This window comes from Stegodyphus dumicola, chromosome 1, assembly GCF_044657685.1.
Source record: "Stegodyphus dumicola isolate Sdum_Otavi_A_Nest chromosome 1, ASM4465768v1".
Lineage (NCBI taxonomy): Eukaryota > Metazoa > Arthropoda > Arachnida > Araneae > Eresidae > Stegodyphus > Stegodyphus dumicola.
The window spans coordinates 214,760,938-214,781,572 of NC_140768.1; the positions used below are offsets into that span (position 1 = coordinate 214,760,938).

The 20,635-nt window shown below is 33.3% G+C and overlaps 1 protein-coding gene across 1 annotated transcript in view; it reads left to right on the forward strand.

Annotated features, from left to right (window-relative positions):
* LOC118190605 (corticotropin-releasing hormone receptor 2-like) overlaps positions 1-20,635 on the forward strand; it is a 696,181-nt gene that overhangs the window by 582,152 nt on the left and 93,394 nt on the right. Inside the window, exon 8 of the mRNA XM_085825357.1 lies at positions 18,551-18,636. Within this exon, the coding sequence (XP_085681483.1) occupies positions 18,551-18,636 (86 nt within the window). The remainder of the gene's footprint in view (positions 1-18,550; positions 18,637-20,635) is intronic.

Below are 20,635 nucleotides of genomic sequence, written 5' to 3' on the forward strand. Positions count from 1 at the left end.
TTCTACAAATTCTACAAAATCTACAGGTTCTAGAGAGTATACAAACTCCTAACGAAAATAGCCAAATGAAATTATGTTCTAAATTCTACAAAATATACAGTCTTAAACGGAAACAGACAGATGAAAACCTGTTATTGCATGATAATGTTTCTTTTCTTCGCATTTTATCACAGTTGTGACGTTACAGATCTAATGGCAAATAATAAAATACAATAAACACTCCTGAACATGAATCTCAAGAAACCAAAAAAATCATGCATACTTGGGACTCAAATTTCATTTTTGGAATAATTTTTATACATATTAACCATTCACAGTACTTAGTAATATGAGTACTATAATATATTATGCATGTCGTTATAGAAAATACTACAGTACTACATTAACTACTGTACTGTAACTTGAAAAAACGCATTTGCAAATCATTTTTCGGGGAAACAATCCTGTATACTGCGTTGTCTCAGACCGGTACAAAAGTGCCTGATAACTTGAAGGCCAACTCTGCTCCTGGCTTTCGTTACATTAGCTGCCAATTTGGATGTTACGTTCCCCACTGTCCAAGACTTGTAACTTTCCTGGCGGGTGGATGAAATAATATTGTCCTCTTCACTTTCCTCTGATGACATTTTTTTGCACTTCAGACACAACTGCTTGTATGGATTCCACTGGAGGACATACGACCAACATCGTCTCTCTACTAACAAACTCCTTAAATATAGCATCAGATTTCGCATCGTCTTGTAGAATATTCCATTTGTTGAGGAAGTGAACATCGTAGCCACCATCTAACTCGTCAACGGGATTAGCGTCTTTGTGTCTCTAGGCTGTGCTAAAACAGTTTTGTATGTATTGCGATGAGAAGAATTTTCAGAGTGAGGCAATAGCTTTTATTGCATCAAACACATTCCAAGTTAGCGTTTCCGTCTCCTTTTTAGTAACGCGAATTTTAGTTCTCGCAAGTCGCTTGAGATAAGGCTTCTTCAGGTTGTTGTTGTTGTTGCCAATCTCCCTTATCTGACAATGATCGGCAGAAACACACGACATACATAGTGACCGAGTTAAATGCGCCTGCCATTAACAAGAGCTTTGAACACCATTATAGGTGACATCCCGACTTAAGCTCAGTCCCACTCCAGTTTTGACAGAGAGCACCCCGATGATCCTCCATCTCTCTTGTCCTACCCACAACCTCTCGAGGACTTTCGGCTCACCGCCTGTTTAGAATACTTCCATGAAGCTCAGATGCATTTACAAATATGCATGCGTTCTCCGAGATTCGACCCTGGCCCTTCAATACAGTAGTCACAGTGACTAACTATTATACCGATTTTGCAGCAGACTTTTTCATAACTGCAATAATGATTTCTTTCAAAGTCTGAAGACGACTTCAGCCTTGTATCCGAACCAAGGATCCTTGGATTCGACTCTGGCAACCAACCTTGGATCCGGTTCTGGCAACAAGCCAGCATGACTTTTTGCATTCTGGATGGAAGCCTTTACATTGATTAATTTCAGATCATCTATGGAATGGGTTGTGCATCTGCTCAGTATTTCAATTAAACAGAGGTTTTTAATTAAATGGGGCGGAACATATCTGAAAGCAGCCCTAGCAGTGAAACAACTGGGAAAATAATATGACAAATTTTGAAAGCTCGTATTAAATGACAAAATCTACTGACGCATTTGATTAGAAAACAGTTTGTAATTCGTGCTAACTGACATTCATTTTGACCGATAAAACTTCTATAAGATCATATGTATCTCTACCGAAACCGAAATTTTCTTCCTTTTAATTACGTGCTTTGCTTTAAGCGAGTTCATGTTAAGGGCGATGGTTCCCTGTACAATGGTAGGCTGGTTTGATAACATAGTTCCTGCCAGAAACAGGATCTTAATCCCAAGCACACGTATACTAGAGACGCAAATTTTTGCCATAACAAAAAATTATAAACTCAAACGCTTCTTTGCTCAGCCCAGAAGTATACAGAAAAAATTTTTAAAGTAAAATACGGAGATAATAATATGGAAAGTAAATAACGTGCAGCTTTAAAAAGAACAGTGGATACCTAATGGAAGCATTCTTGTCTGTTGGATTACTGGAACCAATTTCGTTCTGTGAGATTTTAGAAAGGAACTTACACGATGACATTAGATTTTGCCTGTTCCTGAGAATTTTAAAGAAATATTACATCACATTGCTGGTACACATAGTTCAAGCTGCTACAGCCTCATTCAATGGCGATTTTCTACACTATCTTGCACACCTGTTAAATAGTAATTGAATCATTTATTAGTATGGCATTTCTACTTGCTTCTCCTAAAGTATCGTCAACTTAATGGAGCGCATTTTCTGTTCTTCGTTCGTTTCCAATAGTTTTCTTTGATTCAGTGAATTTCTGGTATCGATTTTAAAGCTGAGCCAAGAATACCAATAAAGGCTTATTGTAAAGCAAGGGAAAAATTTAACGAAGACATTTGAAATGTTATTTGAAATATCCAGAGATCACGTAGTAACACAATACAATATTTTCATTGGCACCCACAATATTTTAATCTACGACGAAGGTGCTAGGGATGAATTCAGCACTAGTTGCCCGTCGCACACTTGAACTGAACAACATTTCAATAATATATGATAATTAATTCTGAAAAATCATTACCTGTCTCTTCGCTCTTCGAAGGAAAATTGATGAGCTTAATATCAATAAATGCACTGTAGAGTCATTAGGTTAACTGGAAGCAGAAAAGATGAAAAATATGCAACCGCCTTTGCCGGGAATCGAACCACGGACCTCTGAAATACCGGCTCAGTGTGCAGAACCACTACACACGAAGGACGCTAGGAAAGCGGGAGAAATACCTTATATAATCCCCTTTTTAAAGGGTGACTAGGGTTTTAGGGGACCTAGTCGCCAAATCCTGGGTGTGGAGAATCATCATCCACAACCCTTTTAGTTCGGGCGCCACTTGTAGAGTCATTAGGTTAATTGGAAGCAGAAAAGATGAAAAATATGCAACCGCCTTCGCCGGGAATCGAACCACGGACCTCTGAAATACCGGCTCAGTGTGCAGAACCACTACACCACGAAGGACGCTAGGAAAGCGGGAGAAATATCTTATAGCACTACCCACAAAATTATCATCGAATATACTGAAAAATAAAAATTTGTTCCCGTTTTGTCTCTTATGCATTGACTGAAGAAAAGAAAAACTTGAGTTTCTGTATATGAAGATTTGATGCAAATGGTAGATACTATCCGTGTGTTTATTTCAGCAACTGGTGATTAGAGGGGAATCTTCGCGTTATGTTTCTGACCTTCAAAAAACACAATCATTTGTTTGGGTTTAATAAGCTTCGCCGCGGTTCACAAAGCTTGCAGTTCCATTAGGTCTTCACCAAAGACTTTAATGGTGACCTTTTTTTCATTTGAATGGGATAATTCAGAAGGAAGTTTTTCTTGAAAAACAGTTTAATGAACTCTAGTTATTATAAAAACATAATCAAAAATCTTCGCCTAAAATAGCTGAATTAAATAATTAATTTCTGCTGCACAATAACGAGCTATCTCTCAATCTTATGATCGTCATGCAATTTTTCTCGCAGAAGTGTCACAGTATTCAGAAGAGGAAAGTATCACGTATCTCAACTCTTTCCCTTATTCATCAGATTTGGCACCAAAATTCTAATTCATGTTCTATAAAGTAATATTTAAGAGGCTATTAGTTTGATAAGACTTTTGGTATACCTTTAGTTTAGCCCACCCAGAATTTGAACTCTAAAATATCGTCAAGAATGGCGATAAATGATATGATGTGGCAACCCACACCAGTTTACGTGCATGTGGTAACCCATACCATTCGGCGTACGTAATGTAAACAACCGTAAATTTCTGATTTCTAAAGAGGATGGAAGTTTTTACGTTTACAGCTAACATAGTGGACAATTACATTTATTCAATTTCAACACAAATTACCAAGATATCCATTTACAGTAAGACTCCGCTTAACGCTGTTTCGTTTAGCGCTGTTTCGGTTTAGCGCTCTTTTATTTCAACCCGGGGATTCTCCGAAATTGTGCGCAACGCTAGGTTTCCAAATAACATATCCGAAACAGTGTAGTTGTGTTTCTTGCTTTGTGGACGCATTTTTATCATTTGAAACATTTGTTGACATTATTGTAAGTTTAAATTTGTATAATACTATAACGATTAATACAGTGACAAATATCTTTAGTTTTTATCATGGGTGATAATAAAAAAACAAGAAAAGAAAGCAACCAGAAAAAGCATTTCACTGGAAACTCAAATGCAAGTGACTAGAAGATTAGATTCTGGTGAACGTCAATCTCAAATTAGTGCTGCATTGATTTTGGCAACTTCAACAATAAGGACAATTCATAAGAATAAAGAAAAAATACTGTCATCGGCAACTGCAACTACGTCAAGCTCTGCAACTTGAAATAACATTATAGAGGAAATGGGAAAACGACTGTCTATATGGATTGACGACGAAATTGAACGCAATATGCCATTAAGAAAGTCTATCATAATGCCTTCTTGACAAAAAGGCAGAAAATTAGAAACCCAGAATAGACTGAATGATCTGACTGAGGATTTTATTTGTTTTTAAAAGTATATGCGTTTATATTGTTTTTATTTTTGTAAGAAATAAATGTTTGATTTTATTTTTATTAAAAAAAACATTATTAAATTTAATGCCTAACCATTTTTTATCCGTCTTCCCCTAACCCCATTATTTACATGTTAAGATAGCCTCGCTTAGCGCTGTTTCGCATTACGCTCTACTTCGATGGAACGTATCCCCCGCGTTAAGCGGGATCTTACTGTACTCAGTTAAATGCACGTGCCCCTGTATTCTTACTTTTCCGGCTTTCTGCCAAAATTTGCCTTGCGCTGCATTGCAAGGGAAAATACAACAATTTTAATCATAATTCTACTAAAATTAACTATCTAAACACAAAATTTGTAACAAAATTTTCGGCGATTGTTTAACACTCAAATTCTGTGGAGAAGATTGTTTTGGAGATAAAATTTTTGCATTTAGTTATGGATTGCTCTAAACCTGCTGTTAGTAATGTTGTAATTAAGTATCAGGAGATTTTAAAGGAAAATTTAAGGTGGAAGTTTTCAAACAAGCCTAAAAATTTGGAAACGCAGGCATTCCAAATAGATATTTTATGTATGAATTAATAAGAGAGTATGAACTTTTTAAAGGATTTTTTATGGATTATGGATTATTGAAGGATAAAGTTTGTTATGAAAAATGTACGATATCATGCAAAGGTATCTTACATTTGGGAAAGTCAGGTAAAGATGAGCTTTTCCGCCCCCCCCCCTTTTTTTAATTACATCCTTTTTTAACCTTAATTATTTTCATTAGTCATTCTTAATATGTTTTCTTTTAAAATCGTGTATAATAGTCGTAAATTTATTTCTATTATCCACGATTCTGATGAAATCAAGATGGCCGTCATTTTTGAAACCCGGAATTTCGTCAAAAATCTCGATGGTAACCATTTTGCAAACCAACGTATTTCACGCGCTTTGGCGCCAAAACATTTCGCCAAACTTTGAAGGTGGGCTATACTGAAGCTGTTCCAGGCTTTTAAAAACTTTGAAGATTAAAAACTGGAGAGGATTCGGGTTCAGATAAAAGATGCTGGAAGGAGCTCGTAGTTGAGGCAGCCAAGGCCTGTAAAGGGATGTTGTGATTTTAAAGAAGAAGAAAGGGATTTATAAAAATAATATTCCAACAGATAAGTTTTTCGAAGGAATGAAACAGCCGTATGAATGTGATAAGCGCTGTGCATACTTACAAAGATTATATACTGAAAGCTAAGAAGTAACACTGTTGTTTTCACCAACTTATCGATGTAGATTTATTAATCCCGTCCAATGTCCGATAACCATTCTTGGGTTGCAGCCTTCATCTCTTCATCCGAGTGGTATTTTCGCTTTGAAAGTTCTGCTTTCTTGGGACCCAAAACCTGCAAGTCACACGGTACAAGGTCTGGGCTATAAGAAGGGTGATCTCACTCTTCCCACCTGAACTTTTTCAAAAAGTCGCAAGTTAGTTTTGCTGCATGCGGTCTAGCATTGTCATGCAGTAGCTTTTCGACAGTTTACCTGACTTTCCATTTTTAAGTGATTGTTGCAATCGTTTTAGTGTTTCCCAGTAAGAAGATGCATTAATTATGGCCCCTTTCGGAATGAACTCTGTATTCACCAAACGTTTTCTGTCTAAAAACCGCGTCAGCATCACCTTTTCCGCAGATGGAACACTTCGACACTTTTTTCAAGTCAGGGAAGTGGAAGGAAGTGGAATGTTTCCACTCGAGCTACGTTTCGTTTCAGGTGAGAAGTGGTGAATCCAAAACTCACAATCCGGTCACAATGTTTTCCAAAAACTTATTTCTTTCCTTTTGGTAACGCTGCAGAAATTTCACCTCACTTTCAAAATGCTTCCCTTTATGTTCCCCCGTCAGTAGACGAGGCACCCATCGAGCACAAAAATTGATGAAATTGAAGCTGATCGGCAACAATTTTATGTACACTTTCATAAAAAATATCCAGTTTATTAGAGATTTCGTGTATTGTTATGGGTCTGTTTGCAAGAATACATTCATTACGCGAGCAGCAATTTCAGACTTTGTGGCAGTTGATAGACTTTCTTCGCGCTGAGCGTCGTCAATATCTGTACGTCCGTTATCAAACATGTCGGACCGCTTCGCGATAGCTTGACGTGACATTGCATTTTCGCCATAAACGTCATGCAACTGCCAAAAAATTTCCCAGCAGTTAATCATTTCGCCACACAAAAAAACGAATCACTGTACGCATTTCCAATTTGGATGCCACTTGTAGCTGTCGAGACATGTTTACAACTGATGATCAGACAAATTAAAATTGCCTCGTGAAAGCCGCTACATCACACGATGCAGCTAAATGTCTGAAGTACTGCCAGACAGTTTCATCAAAATAGACTTTGAAAGAAAATTTTTACGAAGAGGTGCAACTAAGTTACTTAATGACCTACGTAATAAAGCTAAAAAGGACAGAAAGAAATGAGTTGGCAGTAGTGAGTGTAACACCAGACTGGCCAACTGCGAGCTCAGAGAAAGTGTAAAATACCTTAACAAACCTTTTTGAGTGACCTTATAAGGTATTACCTTCTTAGCATGCCTTCGCAGTGTAGTGGTCTGCACGCTGAGCGCGTATTCCAGAGGTTCTTGAAAATTCCCGGCGAGGGCGTTGCTCATTGCACATCTTTCCTGTTTCCAGTTAACCTAATGTCTCTACAGGGGCGCCCAAAAAGGATGGTGGATGATGATTCTTCACATCCAGGATTTGGCGACTGGGTCCCCTAAAAAACCCAGTCGCCCTTTAAAAGGGGAGTATATAAGGTATTTATCCCTCCTTCTTAGCATGCCTTCGTAGAGTAGTGGTCTGCGCGCTCGCTGGGCCCGTATTCCAAAGGTCCGTGGTTCGATTCCCGGCGAGGGTGTTGCTCATTTTTCATCGATCCTGCTTTAAAATTAACCTAATGACTCTACAAAAGTTAAAATCTGAAACCGTTCAGATTTATATTTATTTTAATATGTCTTGAGGGTGCTTTTATCAGACAGCACAAATTTAACGGATATTTATAATGATTTATAAAAATGGCAGATTTTTATTACTCCGGCTTAAAACGGAGATAACTTTCATGATATTAGACGGCAACGTTACGAATAAATCTAATATTTACTTAAACGAGTAGTTTATCACAATAAATCGAAACTTCAGCATACCTAAGTTATACAAAATATATCACTTATGGCATTTCGAGTGCAGTTTTATGAAATACAGTTAAATCAGGCGTGACAGTAAAAATTCCTTTATCTTAACAACGCAGCTACATATAAACTAAGTCAGACAAAAGCCCCTAAATCTAATTTATTTTATAACAATTAAACAAAAGCTAATTGAGAAGCTTGTTAAAAAGAAAAATTAAACCTTTGACAAAATTCTGCGGCAAAATAGCTTTCATAATGCATTTAAACAGAATTTAAGTTATGTTAACTAAACACAAAACTACTAATTCGTTAATGACAATGAGTATTAGCATTTTGAAAAGACAGAGCTTATGAATAGAACTATATTTTGCGTTTTAAATCCTTTTCATTATTCCACTTGATTGTGAGAGAAAACTATCTCTCGGGAAACACGTATATTTTTGATTGATCAAAATAGTAAAAGATGAAATGTCAAACAGGAAAAAAAAAAGAAAGAGACGAATGTTTACAATAAATAACTCATAATTAATTTCAAATAAGAAGCATGTTTTTCTCTTCTATCATATAATTTATCCTTCTCTATATACCACATATATGCGAATGGTAGCAAAAGACAGTAAAACGACTTTGCTGTAGATCCAAATAATTCGAAACAAATCTTTCATAGATATAACAGATAAATTAAAAATAGTTTTAATTACCTGTAGGGTTGTGATTGATCTGGAAGCTGAAATCAACTCTTGTAGACCTTACCAGACAAGTTAGAGAATTATTGCTGAGGCTGAAATATGACAAATTGTCAGAGAGTTTAAATAACCTTTTTATTTTACCTTAACTCTTAACATAAAAGGCTCGACTTGTGCTACAAAAAACCCACCTCTGGTGGTAATGTAAATTATGTAATAACAGTCAAATAAATGTAACCGTTGATAAATAATCTAAGACTACACATTCAATAAACTAAGCTATAAGCTGGCTCAATATTTTGCGAAGAATTTTTAAAACTTTGGCAAGCTAGAGAATGTAAAAAACCGAATAATCAGTTTTAGAAACAGCTGGCAAAATTCTAACAGTGCAGCGCGAAAGCCAGAACCTGTCTCTCTCCAAGATTCAAAACCCTAAGCTAACTTGCTCTCAAACCTAATTTATATTCTGGTGAGGACTACGGAACGAAGAAGTTACAGTTTAGATCAAAATCTTAATAACTAGTTAATTTAACATGGGAACCTTACATACCAAAACTTCAAAATTCGAAACTTCATAGAATTTATCAAATATGGAATAATGTACGTGAGTTCTTACGACCTCTGAAGTTGTCACAAATTCAGTCTCCATGTGTCATAAATTATGAGCTGTAATGAAATATATTCAAGAGAAGAAAAGGAAAAAGGACCTTGTGCGTTTACATTAGCTATACATAAGTCGCGTGATCTCTGAGGTCATCTCAACGTACCTCATTCATTTCTTGCTATACTAGTTTTAAAGAAAATTTTTCAGTCACACGATTTGGAAATAAACTCTGGGGGATCTTTCTAGAATTAACTCTGAGGATGCATTTGGAAAAAACTCTGATGTTATCTAGAGGGTTAATCTGAAACTGTGAACAAAACTTTACGGGTGCAAAACTTACTCCAACTGTGAGTAAGCTTATAGTATTTTAATCAAACCATTGCAGTTATTTGTCAAGTGGAAGTTGTTTTAATTATGCGTAACTGATAGAAGTATATTTCTAAGTTGATAATAGCGAAATTCCGTTGTACCGACTTAAAAAATTTACTATCTATTACATGTATAATTCTGTTAATTGTAACTTCTTACATCAATTGGTAACTGATTTTCTACATTTAAGCTAAGATGGTAATGTCAAAGACACACTTTTTTATCATGTGAGATCTAGTTTAAATAACTAATTTAATGTTCTAGAGTAATCAAAATAATCGTTTATTCCGTTAATTTAATCTAATTTTGATAAATGATGTTTGGAAAAAAATATTACTTATTATTGGTTGTAAGGGTAGTCTGGCCAACTATCTGAATTTATGATATTTTAGGAATTTAATAAATGTGATTGATATGTTTATTTTATGTTTCAGTTGTTTATTTTGAGCTATTTTAATTGTTGGTCTGTCCAGTCACTCCATTCGTTTTAGCCTCAAGGCTTTTAGGGAACATAGAGACTTAACTTGGAGTATTGTTAATATTTTTATGTATTTAGAGTTTCAAAACACTTCCTTTAAATTTAAAGTATTAGCCACTTATTTTAATTTGTTTGGATAAATGTATTGATAGGTACCAGGAATGTATTTAAACTTATTATTATTATTTAAACTTCTTATTATTGTATTTAAACTTAATTTTGCTATTTACGGGAAATTGGTTGATTGTGGCATGAGTATTTCTTCTCTGGTGTCTGTGAGGTTTTGAATTTGTGGAACTGAATAATGTTGCTGATTCTAGAGTTAATTTATAAATTGATTGAATATATAGTTTATGTGAATTTAAGTCATGGGTTAGTTCAGAGACAGCATTCTGTTTGCCAAACACCAGCGAAGATTTTTTCCTCTTTATGTTTTAGGTTAAGTTTTATTAAATGTGAAATTGCTTTGATTGAGTTAATTGATTCGAAGAATAGTTGGTTAAATATAAAGGGGATTAGACCAATCACACTTCCTCTGCCCAGCTTAGAATTCCGAGTTTTCAGACATTTATTTTAGTTTGATATTTATTTATTAATTTATTTACATTTGCTATTTGCTCTTTATTTATTAATTTATTTACATTAGTGAAAATTCAGTCAGTCAGGCAGTTTAACGAATTTTAGGTACCACCACCTTTTCACCTACGTAACAATTTTAGGTACCATGACTTTCCTATATTTAACAATTCTATGACGAATATTTCTCTTATAGCTGCGTTCTATCAACCCATAAAGTGTTTCCCACTTTTTCAGATTCAACCTGTAAATTTTTTCCTTACATTATTTATACAAAAGTCACGTGATCTCTGAAGTTTCTCATTCAGTTCTTGTTGGTTTTCTGTGTATACTAGTTTCAAAGAAAACTTTTAAGCCATATAGCCTATTTCCCGTTATTTAAACCCCCATTTCTTCTTTAATTAATTCTCAATTAATTTATGTTCTTATTTTTGAATTAATTTGCTAATATCCATTGTTGATGCACTAAACTGTAAATGCGTTTTTACTAACTCCTTGAGTTTTTACGTGCGCTCGGTTCACATTTACATAACTTGCAATAAGTTTTTGCCTTGCATATTTTCATTTTTGTAGCCAGTTCTCAAACATAGGTATTTTAAGCAAGGTATTTTGAATTTTTTCACAGCTTTAATTAACATAGCAGTTATAACCTGACTTTGAATCAATCCTCCTTTCGTTCACCAAAATATTAAACAGAAAATAAACAAGTTAAAATACCGGTGATTAATGTTTAAATTGAATGCGCGTGTGCTCGAGTGTTACTATCGCAAGATTCACAGTTATCAAGTTTTTATTTAAGTCTAAATAAATATTTCTTTCTATTGCAAATTAATTTTAATGGGTGTGTTAGATTAACATATTAATTAGGTAACATTTTAATGCATTTTATAGTGCATTCAAATTTAAGGTAGGAAGCAGTAGGAGAAAATTTGCAAAATCCTATAGGTATAGTACCACAAATTTGTCAAAAATGGCAAATTTACGAAAAATCGCACGATCTGACAACATTGCCCGTTAACTAAAAAGTACATAATATGAGAATCGAAGACATTTTCTGTTCCCTATGCAACATTGTTTACTTGTAACATCCTTCCATATGGCACAGTTTTTGTCATAACCTCAATTAATAGGTTATTAAGATCTTTTAAATACCATCTTTAAGTTAGACGACAATTCAAACAGTGCATCAATTTTGTCTGAACTTTGATCTGTCTCTGTGCTTACCGACATTCATGTATTTATTCTAAGATAAAATTTAGTTTACAGCTTAGCCAAAACAGTTTAATCAAAACTAAAGTTAGCATAAGTTTAAAAGTAGCTTATATCAAAATCCTAAAGAGAATTTATAGAAAAATATTATTTTTAGCTATGGAGCAATGTATGAGTATATGCTAAGATTCTTTTCAAATCGTATGACTTAAAAATGTCAACACAAGGATTAAGACTTCTTCCATAAAATTTTTATCTTTTAATCTTTCTGTCGACCCAGTTTGAATAATTAACTTGCATATGCTTTTAAATAATCATTTTGTATTCCTTCAAGAAAATCTTTGGCGAGAAAGAAGGAGATACATGAGATTATTATGTCAAGTATTTTTCATATTTTCAAACCATTTTATGTTATAAGTTAGTGCTTTTCGTCACCATATTTTGACTAGCATGTAGGAAGATAGATCCGGGAAAGATGATTTATTTGAACGTTGGGAATATTGAGGAACTGGCAAATATTCATACTCTTAATCTCCGTGCAAGAAATAAATTTAATTAGAAATTTAACCAATCTAGGTTAATTAATTTTATTTCTAATTAAATTTATTTCTTGCACTGAGATTAAGAGTATTGACTCCTGGTATTAAAAGGTATTGCTATTTTGAGTAAAACAAATTTAATAGAGATTTGTAAAATTTATCTTGTGTATCCGTGTGTGTATGTAATGTTGGTAGGTGCATATGTAAATATGTATGTATACAGTGGTGGCCAAAATTGTGAACACTTTTGGAAATTTTTATGTCTTTGAACTTTGTATGCTTATAGAAAACGTTACGTTTCACAAAATGCAAACTTGTATATATCATTTTAAAGAGAATTTATTACTGAACTCAATACAAAACACAAAATTTGCAATACTTACAATTTGCGAACAATTATTTGCAATACAAAAAGTTAAACAATAATAATTATCGATATACATTAGATAGTGATGATTGCAGTGAATTACCAGTACTTAGTAGGGTACCTTTTATTTTTTATTACAGCTTCGCACTGACGTTTCATTGAGCTGACAAGAGTTTTAAGCTCTTCTTTCGTTATTACATGATGCCAGGAAACAATTATAGCCTCAATTAGTTCCCTTTTATTTCATGGGCGCCTAATTCGGACAAGAGTTTTCAAAACGGTGCCACAAATTTTCGATAGGATTGAGGTCAGGACTGTTTCCTGGCCATGACAACAATTTAATGCTCGTTGTACGAAACCACTCTTTCGATATTTTGGTCCTGTGGTAAGGAGCAGGATCCTGCTGAAAAATAAACGAAGCATTGTTGGGAAAGAGATCTGTGATGGAAGGTAGAAGTTTTGGTTCTAGAATAGTGTCAATATATTTTCTGGCATTCAGTGTCCCATCGATGACATGAAGGCGACCAATACCATCTGCTGACATGCATGACCAAATCATAACACTAAATGGGTTCTTCACAGTTGCTTGAATGCAGTCAGGATGTAGATCTTCTCCTATTCTACGTCTTACATATTTCCGCCCATCACTACCGAATAACGATATCTTAGTTTCATCACTCCATATAACTTGTGACCACTGATCATCTGTCCAATTAATGTGTTCCTTTGCCCACTGTAGTCTTTTTTTTTTTTTTTCCGTTTTTGAAAATTAAGACAAGGCTTTTTTCGTGGAATTCTACCTCTCAGTCCAACATCTGCTAATCTTCTCCTGATTGTTCTTGAACTGACAGAAACACCAGCATCATTCAGATCACTTCTGATGGCCGCTGATGACATTTTTCTATCTTGGAGACGTAGTCGTTTTATTCTTCTGTCATCAATAAATGTGGTGCACCTTTTTCGGCCTTTTTCTTCTTTGTTTTTTATTGAATTTGTCTCCTGCTATCGTAAATAAAACTCCCGAAATCCAGATGTATTTACTGAACCACCCACCTGTCTTGCAATTTCAGCATAGGAAAGACCACTTTCTCGTAACACAATAATATTACATCTTTTTCTAGGTGTCCAATCAACACTTTTATTTGATGTCATTGCTTCTCTACTAAATATTAAAAATTTTTACAAAAATTCCTACTTGTAATTGCAGTGTATAAGAAACAGGTCCTCCTTCTACAGAACAAAGCAAAATAATGAATTGTTTCAAGTGTAAACATGATGTCAGCTTCTACTGGTAGTTGCTAACATTCGATTGGTTCTCAGAACAAGAACAGTGATTGGTCAGGAAAGCTAGATATTACAAACCACTTCATAACAGTGTTTTTTATTTATATTAAAGTACATATAACTTTTTTTGTATTGCAAATAAAATTGAATTTTGTGTTTTGTATTGAATTCAGTAATAAATTCTCTTTAAAATGATATATACAAGTTTGCATTTTGCGAAACGTAACATTTTCTATAAGCATACAAAGTTCAAAAACATAAAAATTTCCAAACGTGTCCACAATTTTGGCCACCACTGTTTGTATGTAGTGAATTACCATATCGGTAAGATTTCAATCTACAAGGAAAATTTCGGGCTGTTTCTGTCTCCGTTGTTATAACAAGTGTTTTGCTAGATTAATTGCTAAATAAATAGGAAAGTTCCTCTGTGACACGTATTAAATATTTTTTATCGCGCCGATTTATTATTTCCTCCATTGCAAGTGTTATCGTGTTATCTTTAAAATTAATTTGTGACACGTTTTTCCAAAAAATATCCACCTCTAAAATAACGTCAAGTTGTAAGACTAAAAACTAAAAACATTTGAGTTTTGTTACTTCCTTGCACGAAATAAAAAGGAAGTATTGTAATCACGAAAAGTTTCAGGCAGCATATTTCAACGAAAATATCCATTTTGACAGCTATCGAATGCAATTTAACAATGTTTTTGCGTAATATCTGTACGTAAGGACAGAATAAAATACTCTTCGCCTCCAAAAAATTTATAAAACTGCTTTAAAAGGAATTCTGAAGAGAATTTTCCGTTGGGTCTGCACGAACGTATGTACGCACTTATGTATGTATGTACGTATGTTCGTATGTATGTAATATTTAGCATATATGTAATATGTAAATATTTAGCAAATGGCGAGAAGCATAATGTATTTTCTAGAAAGATAATAAACATATCTATAAATACAATATGTTCTATAAATAGAATTTTGTTCTATTTGAAGTAAAAGCCTATTTTCATAAATGCCGTTCCGCTATAAAGTGATAAGAAATTTGTCCTGATTGTTTTCAAAATAATGGTAAAAATAATGTACTCAGTTTAGTACAGTTATTGATTTATGGTGTTATCTCCAATATAATACTTAATCTACAAAGAATGTTAGATATTTAATAAATGTTGAGAAAAATTATGTATTTTCTATAAATAGAATAAATACATCTATCAATTTAATAAATTTCTGTATATAGAATAAATATATCTATCATTAGAATGAATTTCTATAATTAGAATAAATTTTCCATACATAGAATTTTGTTTTATTCGAAGTAAAAACCTTTTTCCACGAATGCCGTTCAGATATAAAATGATAAGAAATCGATCCTGGTTGTTTTCATATAATAATAATGCAGTCAATTTGGCATAGTTAATGATATATGGTATTATTTCAGATATAGTACCTAATCTAAAAAGAATATTAGGATATTTAGTAAATGTCGAGAAACGTAATGTATTTTCTAGAATAGCATAAATAGTATGAATGTGTCCACGCCACACACATTTTTTTTCTCTTTTCCTTTTCTTACATAAAATACTGCAAAATTTATCATTTATCAATATCACTAGCAGCTTCGCTGCCAGCCTTCGTCTGGCTTTTAAATGTACTGGAAAAATGGCTGAAGGGAATACCAAAGGTTAAATTTAAAAACTGCGTAGAATTTTACTCTGCAGAACAACTTCATAAAAAAAGGTTATTACGTATAACAAATGAGCAATATCCCTTAATACAAATATTAATTATCCTAATAAATAAATTAACCAACTTTCCTTTGCAAAATCTTATTATATATATAAAAAATGACAGTGAAATATGATACTGTCTTAAAAACAGTGATATTAGAAATACGATGAAAAATTGTTGCCAAACCCATATTTCTAAAAGAATGAAACTATTCAAAATGATGCGATTTCATCAAAAATCTATCAACAACAATAAGAAAGGAAAATTGTTTCCAAAATCACATTTAAAAATTTTTTTTAAAATTCAAACATTTTTCCAAAATTTTTTTGTAAAAGCAGTCGCAATGATGAAAGTTTAACGTGTCCAAAAATCAAAGAAAAAGAAACTGTACATTTTCAAAAGTAAACTTTTTTAGAAAAAAATCCCGTTGAAAAGGTGTTAAGCTCACTTTGTTAGATAAATTCGTGTTTATTCGATTTATTGAAACACGAAATTTATTTTAAGTTCTTAAAATAGCTAAGTGCCCACGTTTCATGCGGATGTTAAAATGGAGTGTGTAGAGTAAAATCTCGCTTTCCTATAGCCCATTATGTCTCAAAATGACGCGATTTCGTCACAAAACATAAAATAAAAAAATTCTAATTCAAATTTCGAAAACATCGTTTCGAGGTGGACTGGCTCTTGTCTAGATGCACCTATGTACCAAATTTCGTAGCCATGGGTCTATTAGCTTACGCGCAGCGTGAACGAAGACACACACACAGAGACAGATTCTTTCTTTTATTATATGTAGAGATTTCATATTTTGTAACATTTCAACGAATTTTTCATTAACAAACGAAATGATTTCAAAGCGAGCAATAGGAACACTGTACGGGAGGGGGCAAAAAAAACATTTTTATCTTCAGCGCGTGAGACTCTGTATCGGAGATTCTAAAGATATACTCATTTTAAAATTATTTTGCAATATTGCTGTTGAACTGAGTTTTATGGTTTAAGTGCAAAGAATATGATATTTAATAAATAAAGGTAACACACAAAATGTTTAAAAAACGCTCCTTTTGGACGTAATTTAATACCTGAAACTTTTAAGATTTTATTTATTGATTTATTTATTTTCATTGCGTTTTTTTTTCCCTTACACAGCTTGTTTACATCCACATCGTACTTTTGTTTTTTGGTCGTGCCTCAGAGTGTCCAAATACAAGGATTTAAACTTAAAAACTTAAAAGATAAAGAAAAATTGTTGACGCACCAAAACGCCACGATGCCCCGAGAAATCCTGTTTCAAAAGGAGCAGAATTCGTTAAGATGCTTGGAGAGGAGTTTGTCCTTGAATGGCTTACAAGATAGAAATAAAATAATATCATTTTCAGAAAATTACATGGAGAGAAAAAAAACAAGATGTGGACTCTAATGAAGCCGATAATTGAATAGAAAAGAATTTAGCCGGACTTTTGCGTGAGTACAAACCGCATCAAATTTTTAACACTGATGAGACTGGTCTTTATTATCGAACCCTAACTCAGCACTTTAATGTTTAACAGTGAATCGTCAGCTGCCTGCAAAAAATGGAACAACGTGTTATTGTGTTATTAACGTGTAATATGGACGGAAGCGTTAAAACGACTCCATTAATCATCGATGCAAACAAAAACCCACTTCGTCTGAAGGGCGCCAAGCATTCGCCTATGACTTATTACAACAATTTTTTACGAATCTCTTTATGAAGTGACTTTTTTCCGAATTGGGATAAAGAACTTCAGCAAGATAAAAGTAGCGCTCTTGTTAGGTAACTGCGCTTCCTCCAAATGATCTTTCCTGGGGGGAAGAATATAAAATTAGTTTTCTTTCCTTTTAATATAATTTCCCTTCTTCAGCCATTAAATCAGGGTGTTATAAAAGCGTACAAGAATCATTACAGGAAGGAAGTGGTTCAAAATGTTAGTAACAAAATTGATACGACTTGTGCAGTTTCTTCTTATAAGGATATTGTTAAGTCGATTTCTCTCTTAGATGCCATGCATGTTATTTTAAATGCGTGGGATGGAGTAACTTCGCAAACGATTTCAAATTTTTTCAAAAAGCCAGCTTCCAGCCAAAGCAAATTTCTGGAAATTTTCAAGATGTGCTAGAAGACAACAAGGGTAATGATGAAATGCATGATGAAAATCTCCAGACTTGCCACGAAAAGAGTGATACAGAAAATCATCAAAATTGGTGACCGGAAAAATGCCCACATGAAAACGCCCACAGAAAAAATGCTCGTTAAACTTTTATCCTTGCGACTGCCTTTACAAAAGAATTTTAGAAAAATGATAATGTTTTGCATTTTTAAGAAATTTTTTAAATGAAGCTTCCGAGTACACTTTCTCACATCTCACATCTTTAAGAATGTGATTTTGGCAACAATTTTTCTTTCTTATTGTTGTTGATAGATTTTTGGTGAAATCGCATCATTTTGAATAGTTTCATTCTTTTAGAAATATGGGTTGGCAACAATTTTTCATTGTATTTCTTATGTCACTGTTTTTAAGAGATTGGCATATTTCATTGTCATTTTATATATATATAATACATTTTTATTGATTTTTTTTGATAAAGTTGCAGAGTCAAATTCTAAGCAGTTTTTAAATTTAACGTTTGGTGTTCCCTTCAAACATTTTCCCGGTACATTTAAAAGCCAGACAAAGGCTGGCAGCGAAGCTGCTAATAATTAAATAAACCAAACCAAGCCATATTTACGTTACAAATGAAAGAAATTATAAACAGTTCCAAGTCTCCAACTACCAATGCTCAGAAGTCTTAGGTGATTCTACTATTTGTGCATCTCAGTGTATTCACACTATCGTGTCTATGATGTTCGTCAAAGTATAAAACATCTTAAAAAATATTATGTTATTTCTTTGCAGGTGAACAGTGTATTTCTTGTGGATATTATACGTATTTTAGTGACAAAACGCTTAGCAATTCAAACAGTGGAAACAACCCATGTGAAGTAAGTGATTTTGTGTTCGAAACGATTTATAAATTATAAATTAACGTCAATTTATTAAATTTTAAAGAATAATTATATAGAATAGAAAGAATTAAAGAATTGCAGTAAAGAAAAAATATAAACGTCTAAATCTAAACGCAAAATAAATTATATAAAGCAGTTCCTTATTTTTATCCTCTAATATTCAGTTTCTTCAATTCTTGTTATCTCCTGATTTTTGAGTGGTTTAAGAATTTTATGTTATGTTTTCGAATACGCTTGTCGGAATTTATTCATTTAACAGACATTAAAAATAACTGGATATGTTCCCCAAATCGTGTAACATTTTCATTGTATCTCTGTGAAGAAAATCTTACGATTCAAGGTTCCAAACCGTTTCGGTTCTTCTGACTACAATTTAGCATTAACATCAGTTTGTCCGATTCTAAATAGTTTGAATTACTTTTTACAAAATTTCGCGAACTCAGCTCGATGCACTTTACAAATGACACATCAGTCTTCTTTTTAAAAACAAAAGATGTAGAACTGACATTCTTTTGAGCTAGGTACATGTTATCATCTTCAGCTTTTAACGGTTATAAAAAATGAGCTTACATTGTTATGTAGGATGTCGTTCATAAATTTCAAGGTCATGTTCCATATATTTTTTAATTTATGAAGGTTGTAATAATAACAATTGATTCTTAGGAACTTAATTTCAGTCCCACAAGTTTTGCAATTACGTAATACTAACCAGCATATTTCATAAACTATATACAACTGAATATTTTACGAGCAGCCTTGACTAAAGCAAAACATTTTTACAACTGTTTTTTCATTTTTTTCCAAATTTTAATGGAGCTATTTTCAAATAATTTTAAGGAGTTACTTTCGACAAATTTGTTTGCGCCAAGGGACATTTAAAAACTAAACATAAAATGAGATTAGAAAAGAACTATGATAATTACACTAAAGCTTTTTTAAATAGTTGTCAGGACTAATAATTTAGTTTAGGACATAATATAACTTAATTTTTGTAAGAAAATAATTAATTTCGAGTTTGCATTTTTGATTATAAGTATGCCATCAGAACTTTCGTGCTATAATGGTCAGCAGAACTGCAGAGACACTACAAGGAAATCTGAGTGTGTAAAGAAATACAACCAACATTTGAAACAATTCTTCATTAGATATTAACTAAACTGAAAATCTCTTATGCGCTATTTGAATATCCACCGAAAAATAACTTCATTTCTTCAGTTTCTGAATGTAAACCTATAAAGAAGAGTTTGCTGCAAAACTTCAGCCGAAATTGAAAACCCATGGGAAAGCTAAATTTAAAATCTCCTCATAAATCCAGCCGCATGTCGAAAAAATAAGAATAATTGACCATCTAACTTGGCTTGAGTTATCTGAAGGTAAGTTCAAAGACCTCATTTATTCAAAAAAAATTTGCAGAAACGAACATCCGATCGTTCTAAACGTGTCGCATTAGCAATTTTGTAGCCGGAATCGAGAATATCTACGAAAAGGAAGGTAAAGATGAAAGAGTGAGAAGTATTATTCGCCCCGAACCCGTCTATAGCAGAAATAGGCATGCGAGATTTAAAAACCATAAAATTCGGGCATGGATATTGAGATTGAAACATCTGATTAAAGTATATCGAAATTAAACAAAAAACGAAGTATTTCTTTGTTCTAGCTTGAATTCCCCAAGCTTGAATTGCCAATCAACCGAGATATCTCGCCAAAATCTGGCTGCGTGTTCTTATACCTCGCTACTTGATCGTATATTAGCACTGGCTGAGTGTTCTTATATGTCGCCACGCAATCGCATATTAGCACCGTGTTGCATTTTTGCTCTCTCCGCGTGTTCTTATATTATTCATTTTTGATGAGGTTTTCGAATTCGCATTGTTTATTTAAAATATATTCATCGATTTTTTTTTTGTGAATACGACGTTAACATTCTTTAATTTACCAAGTAGTAAGGTGGATGTAATATCATTTTTTCAAGAGA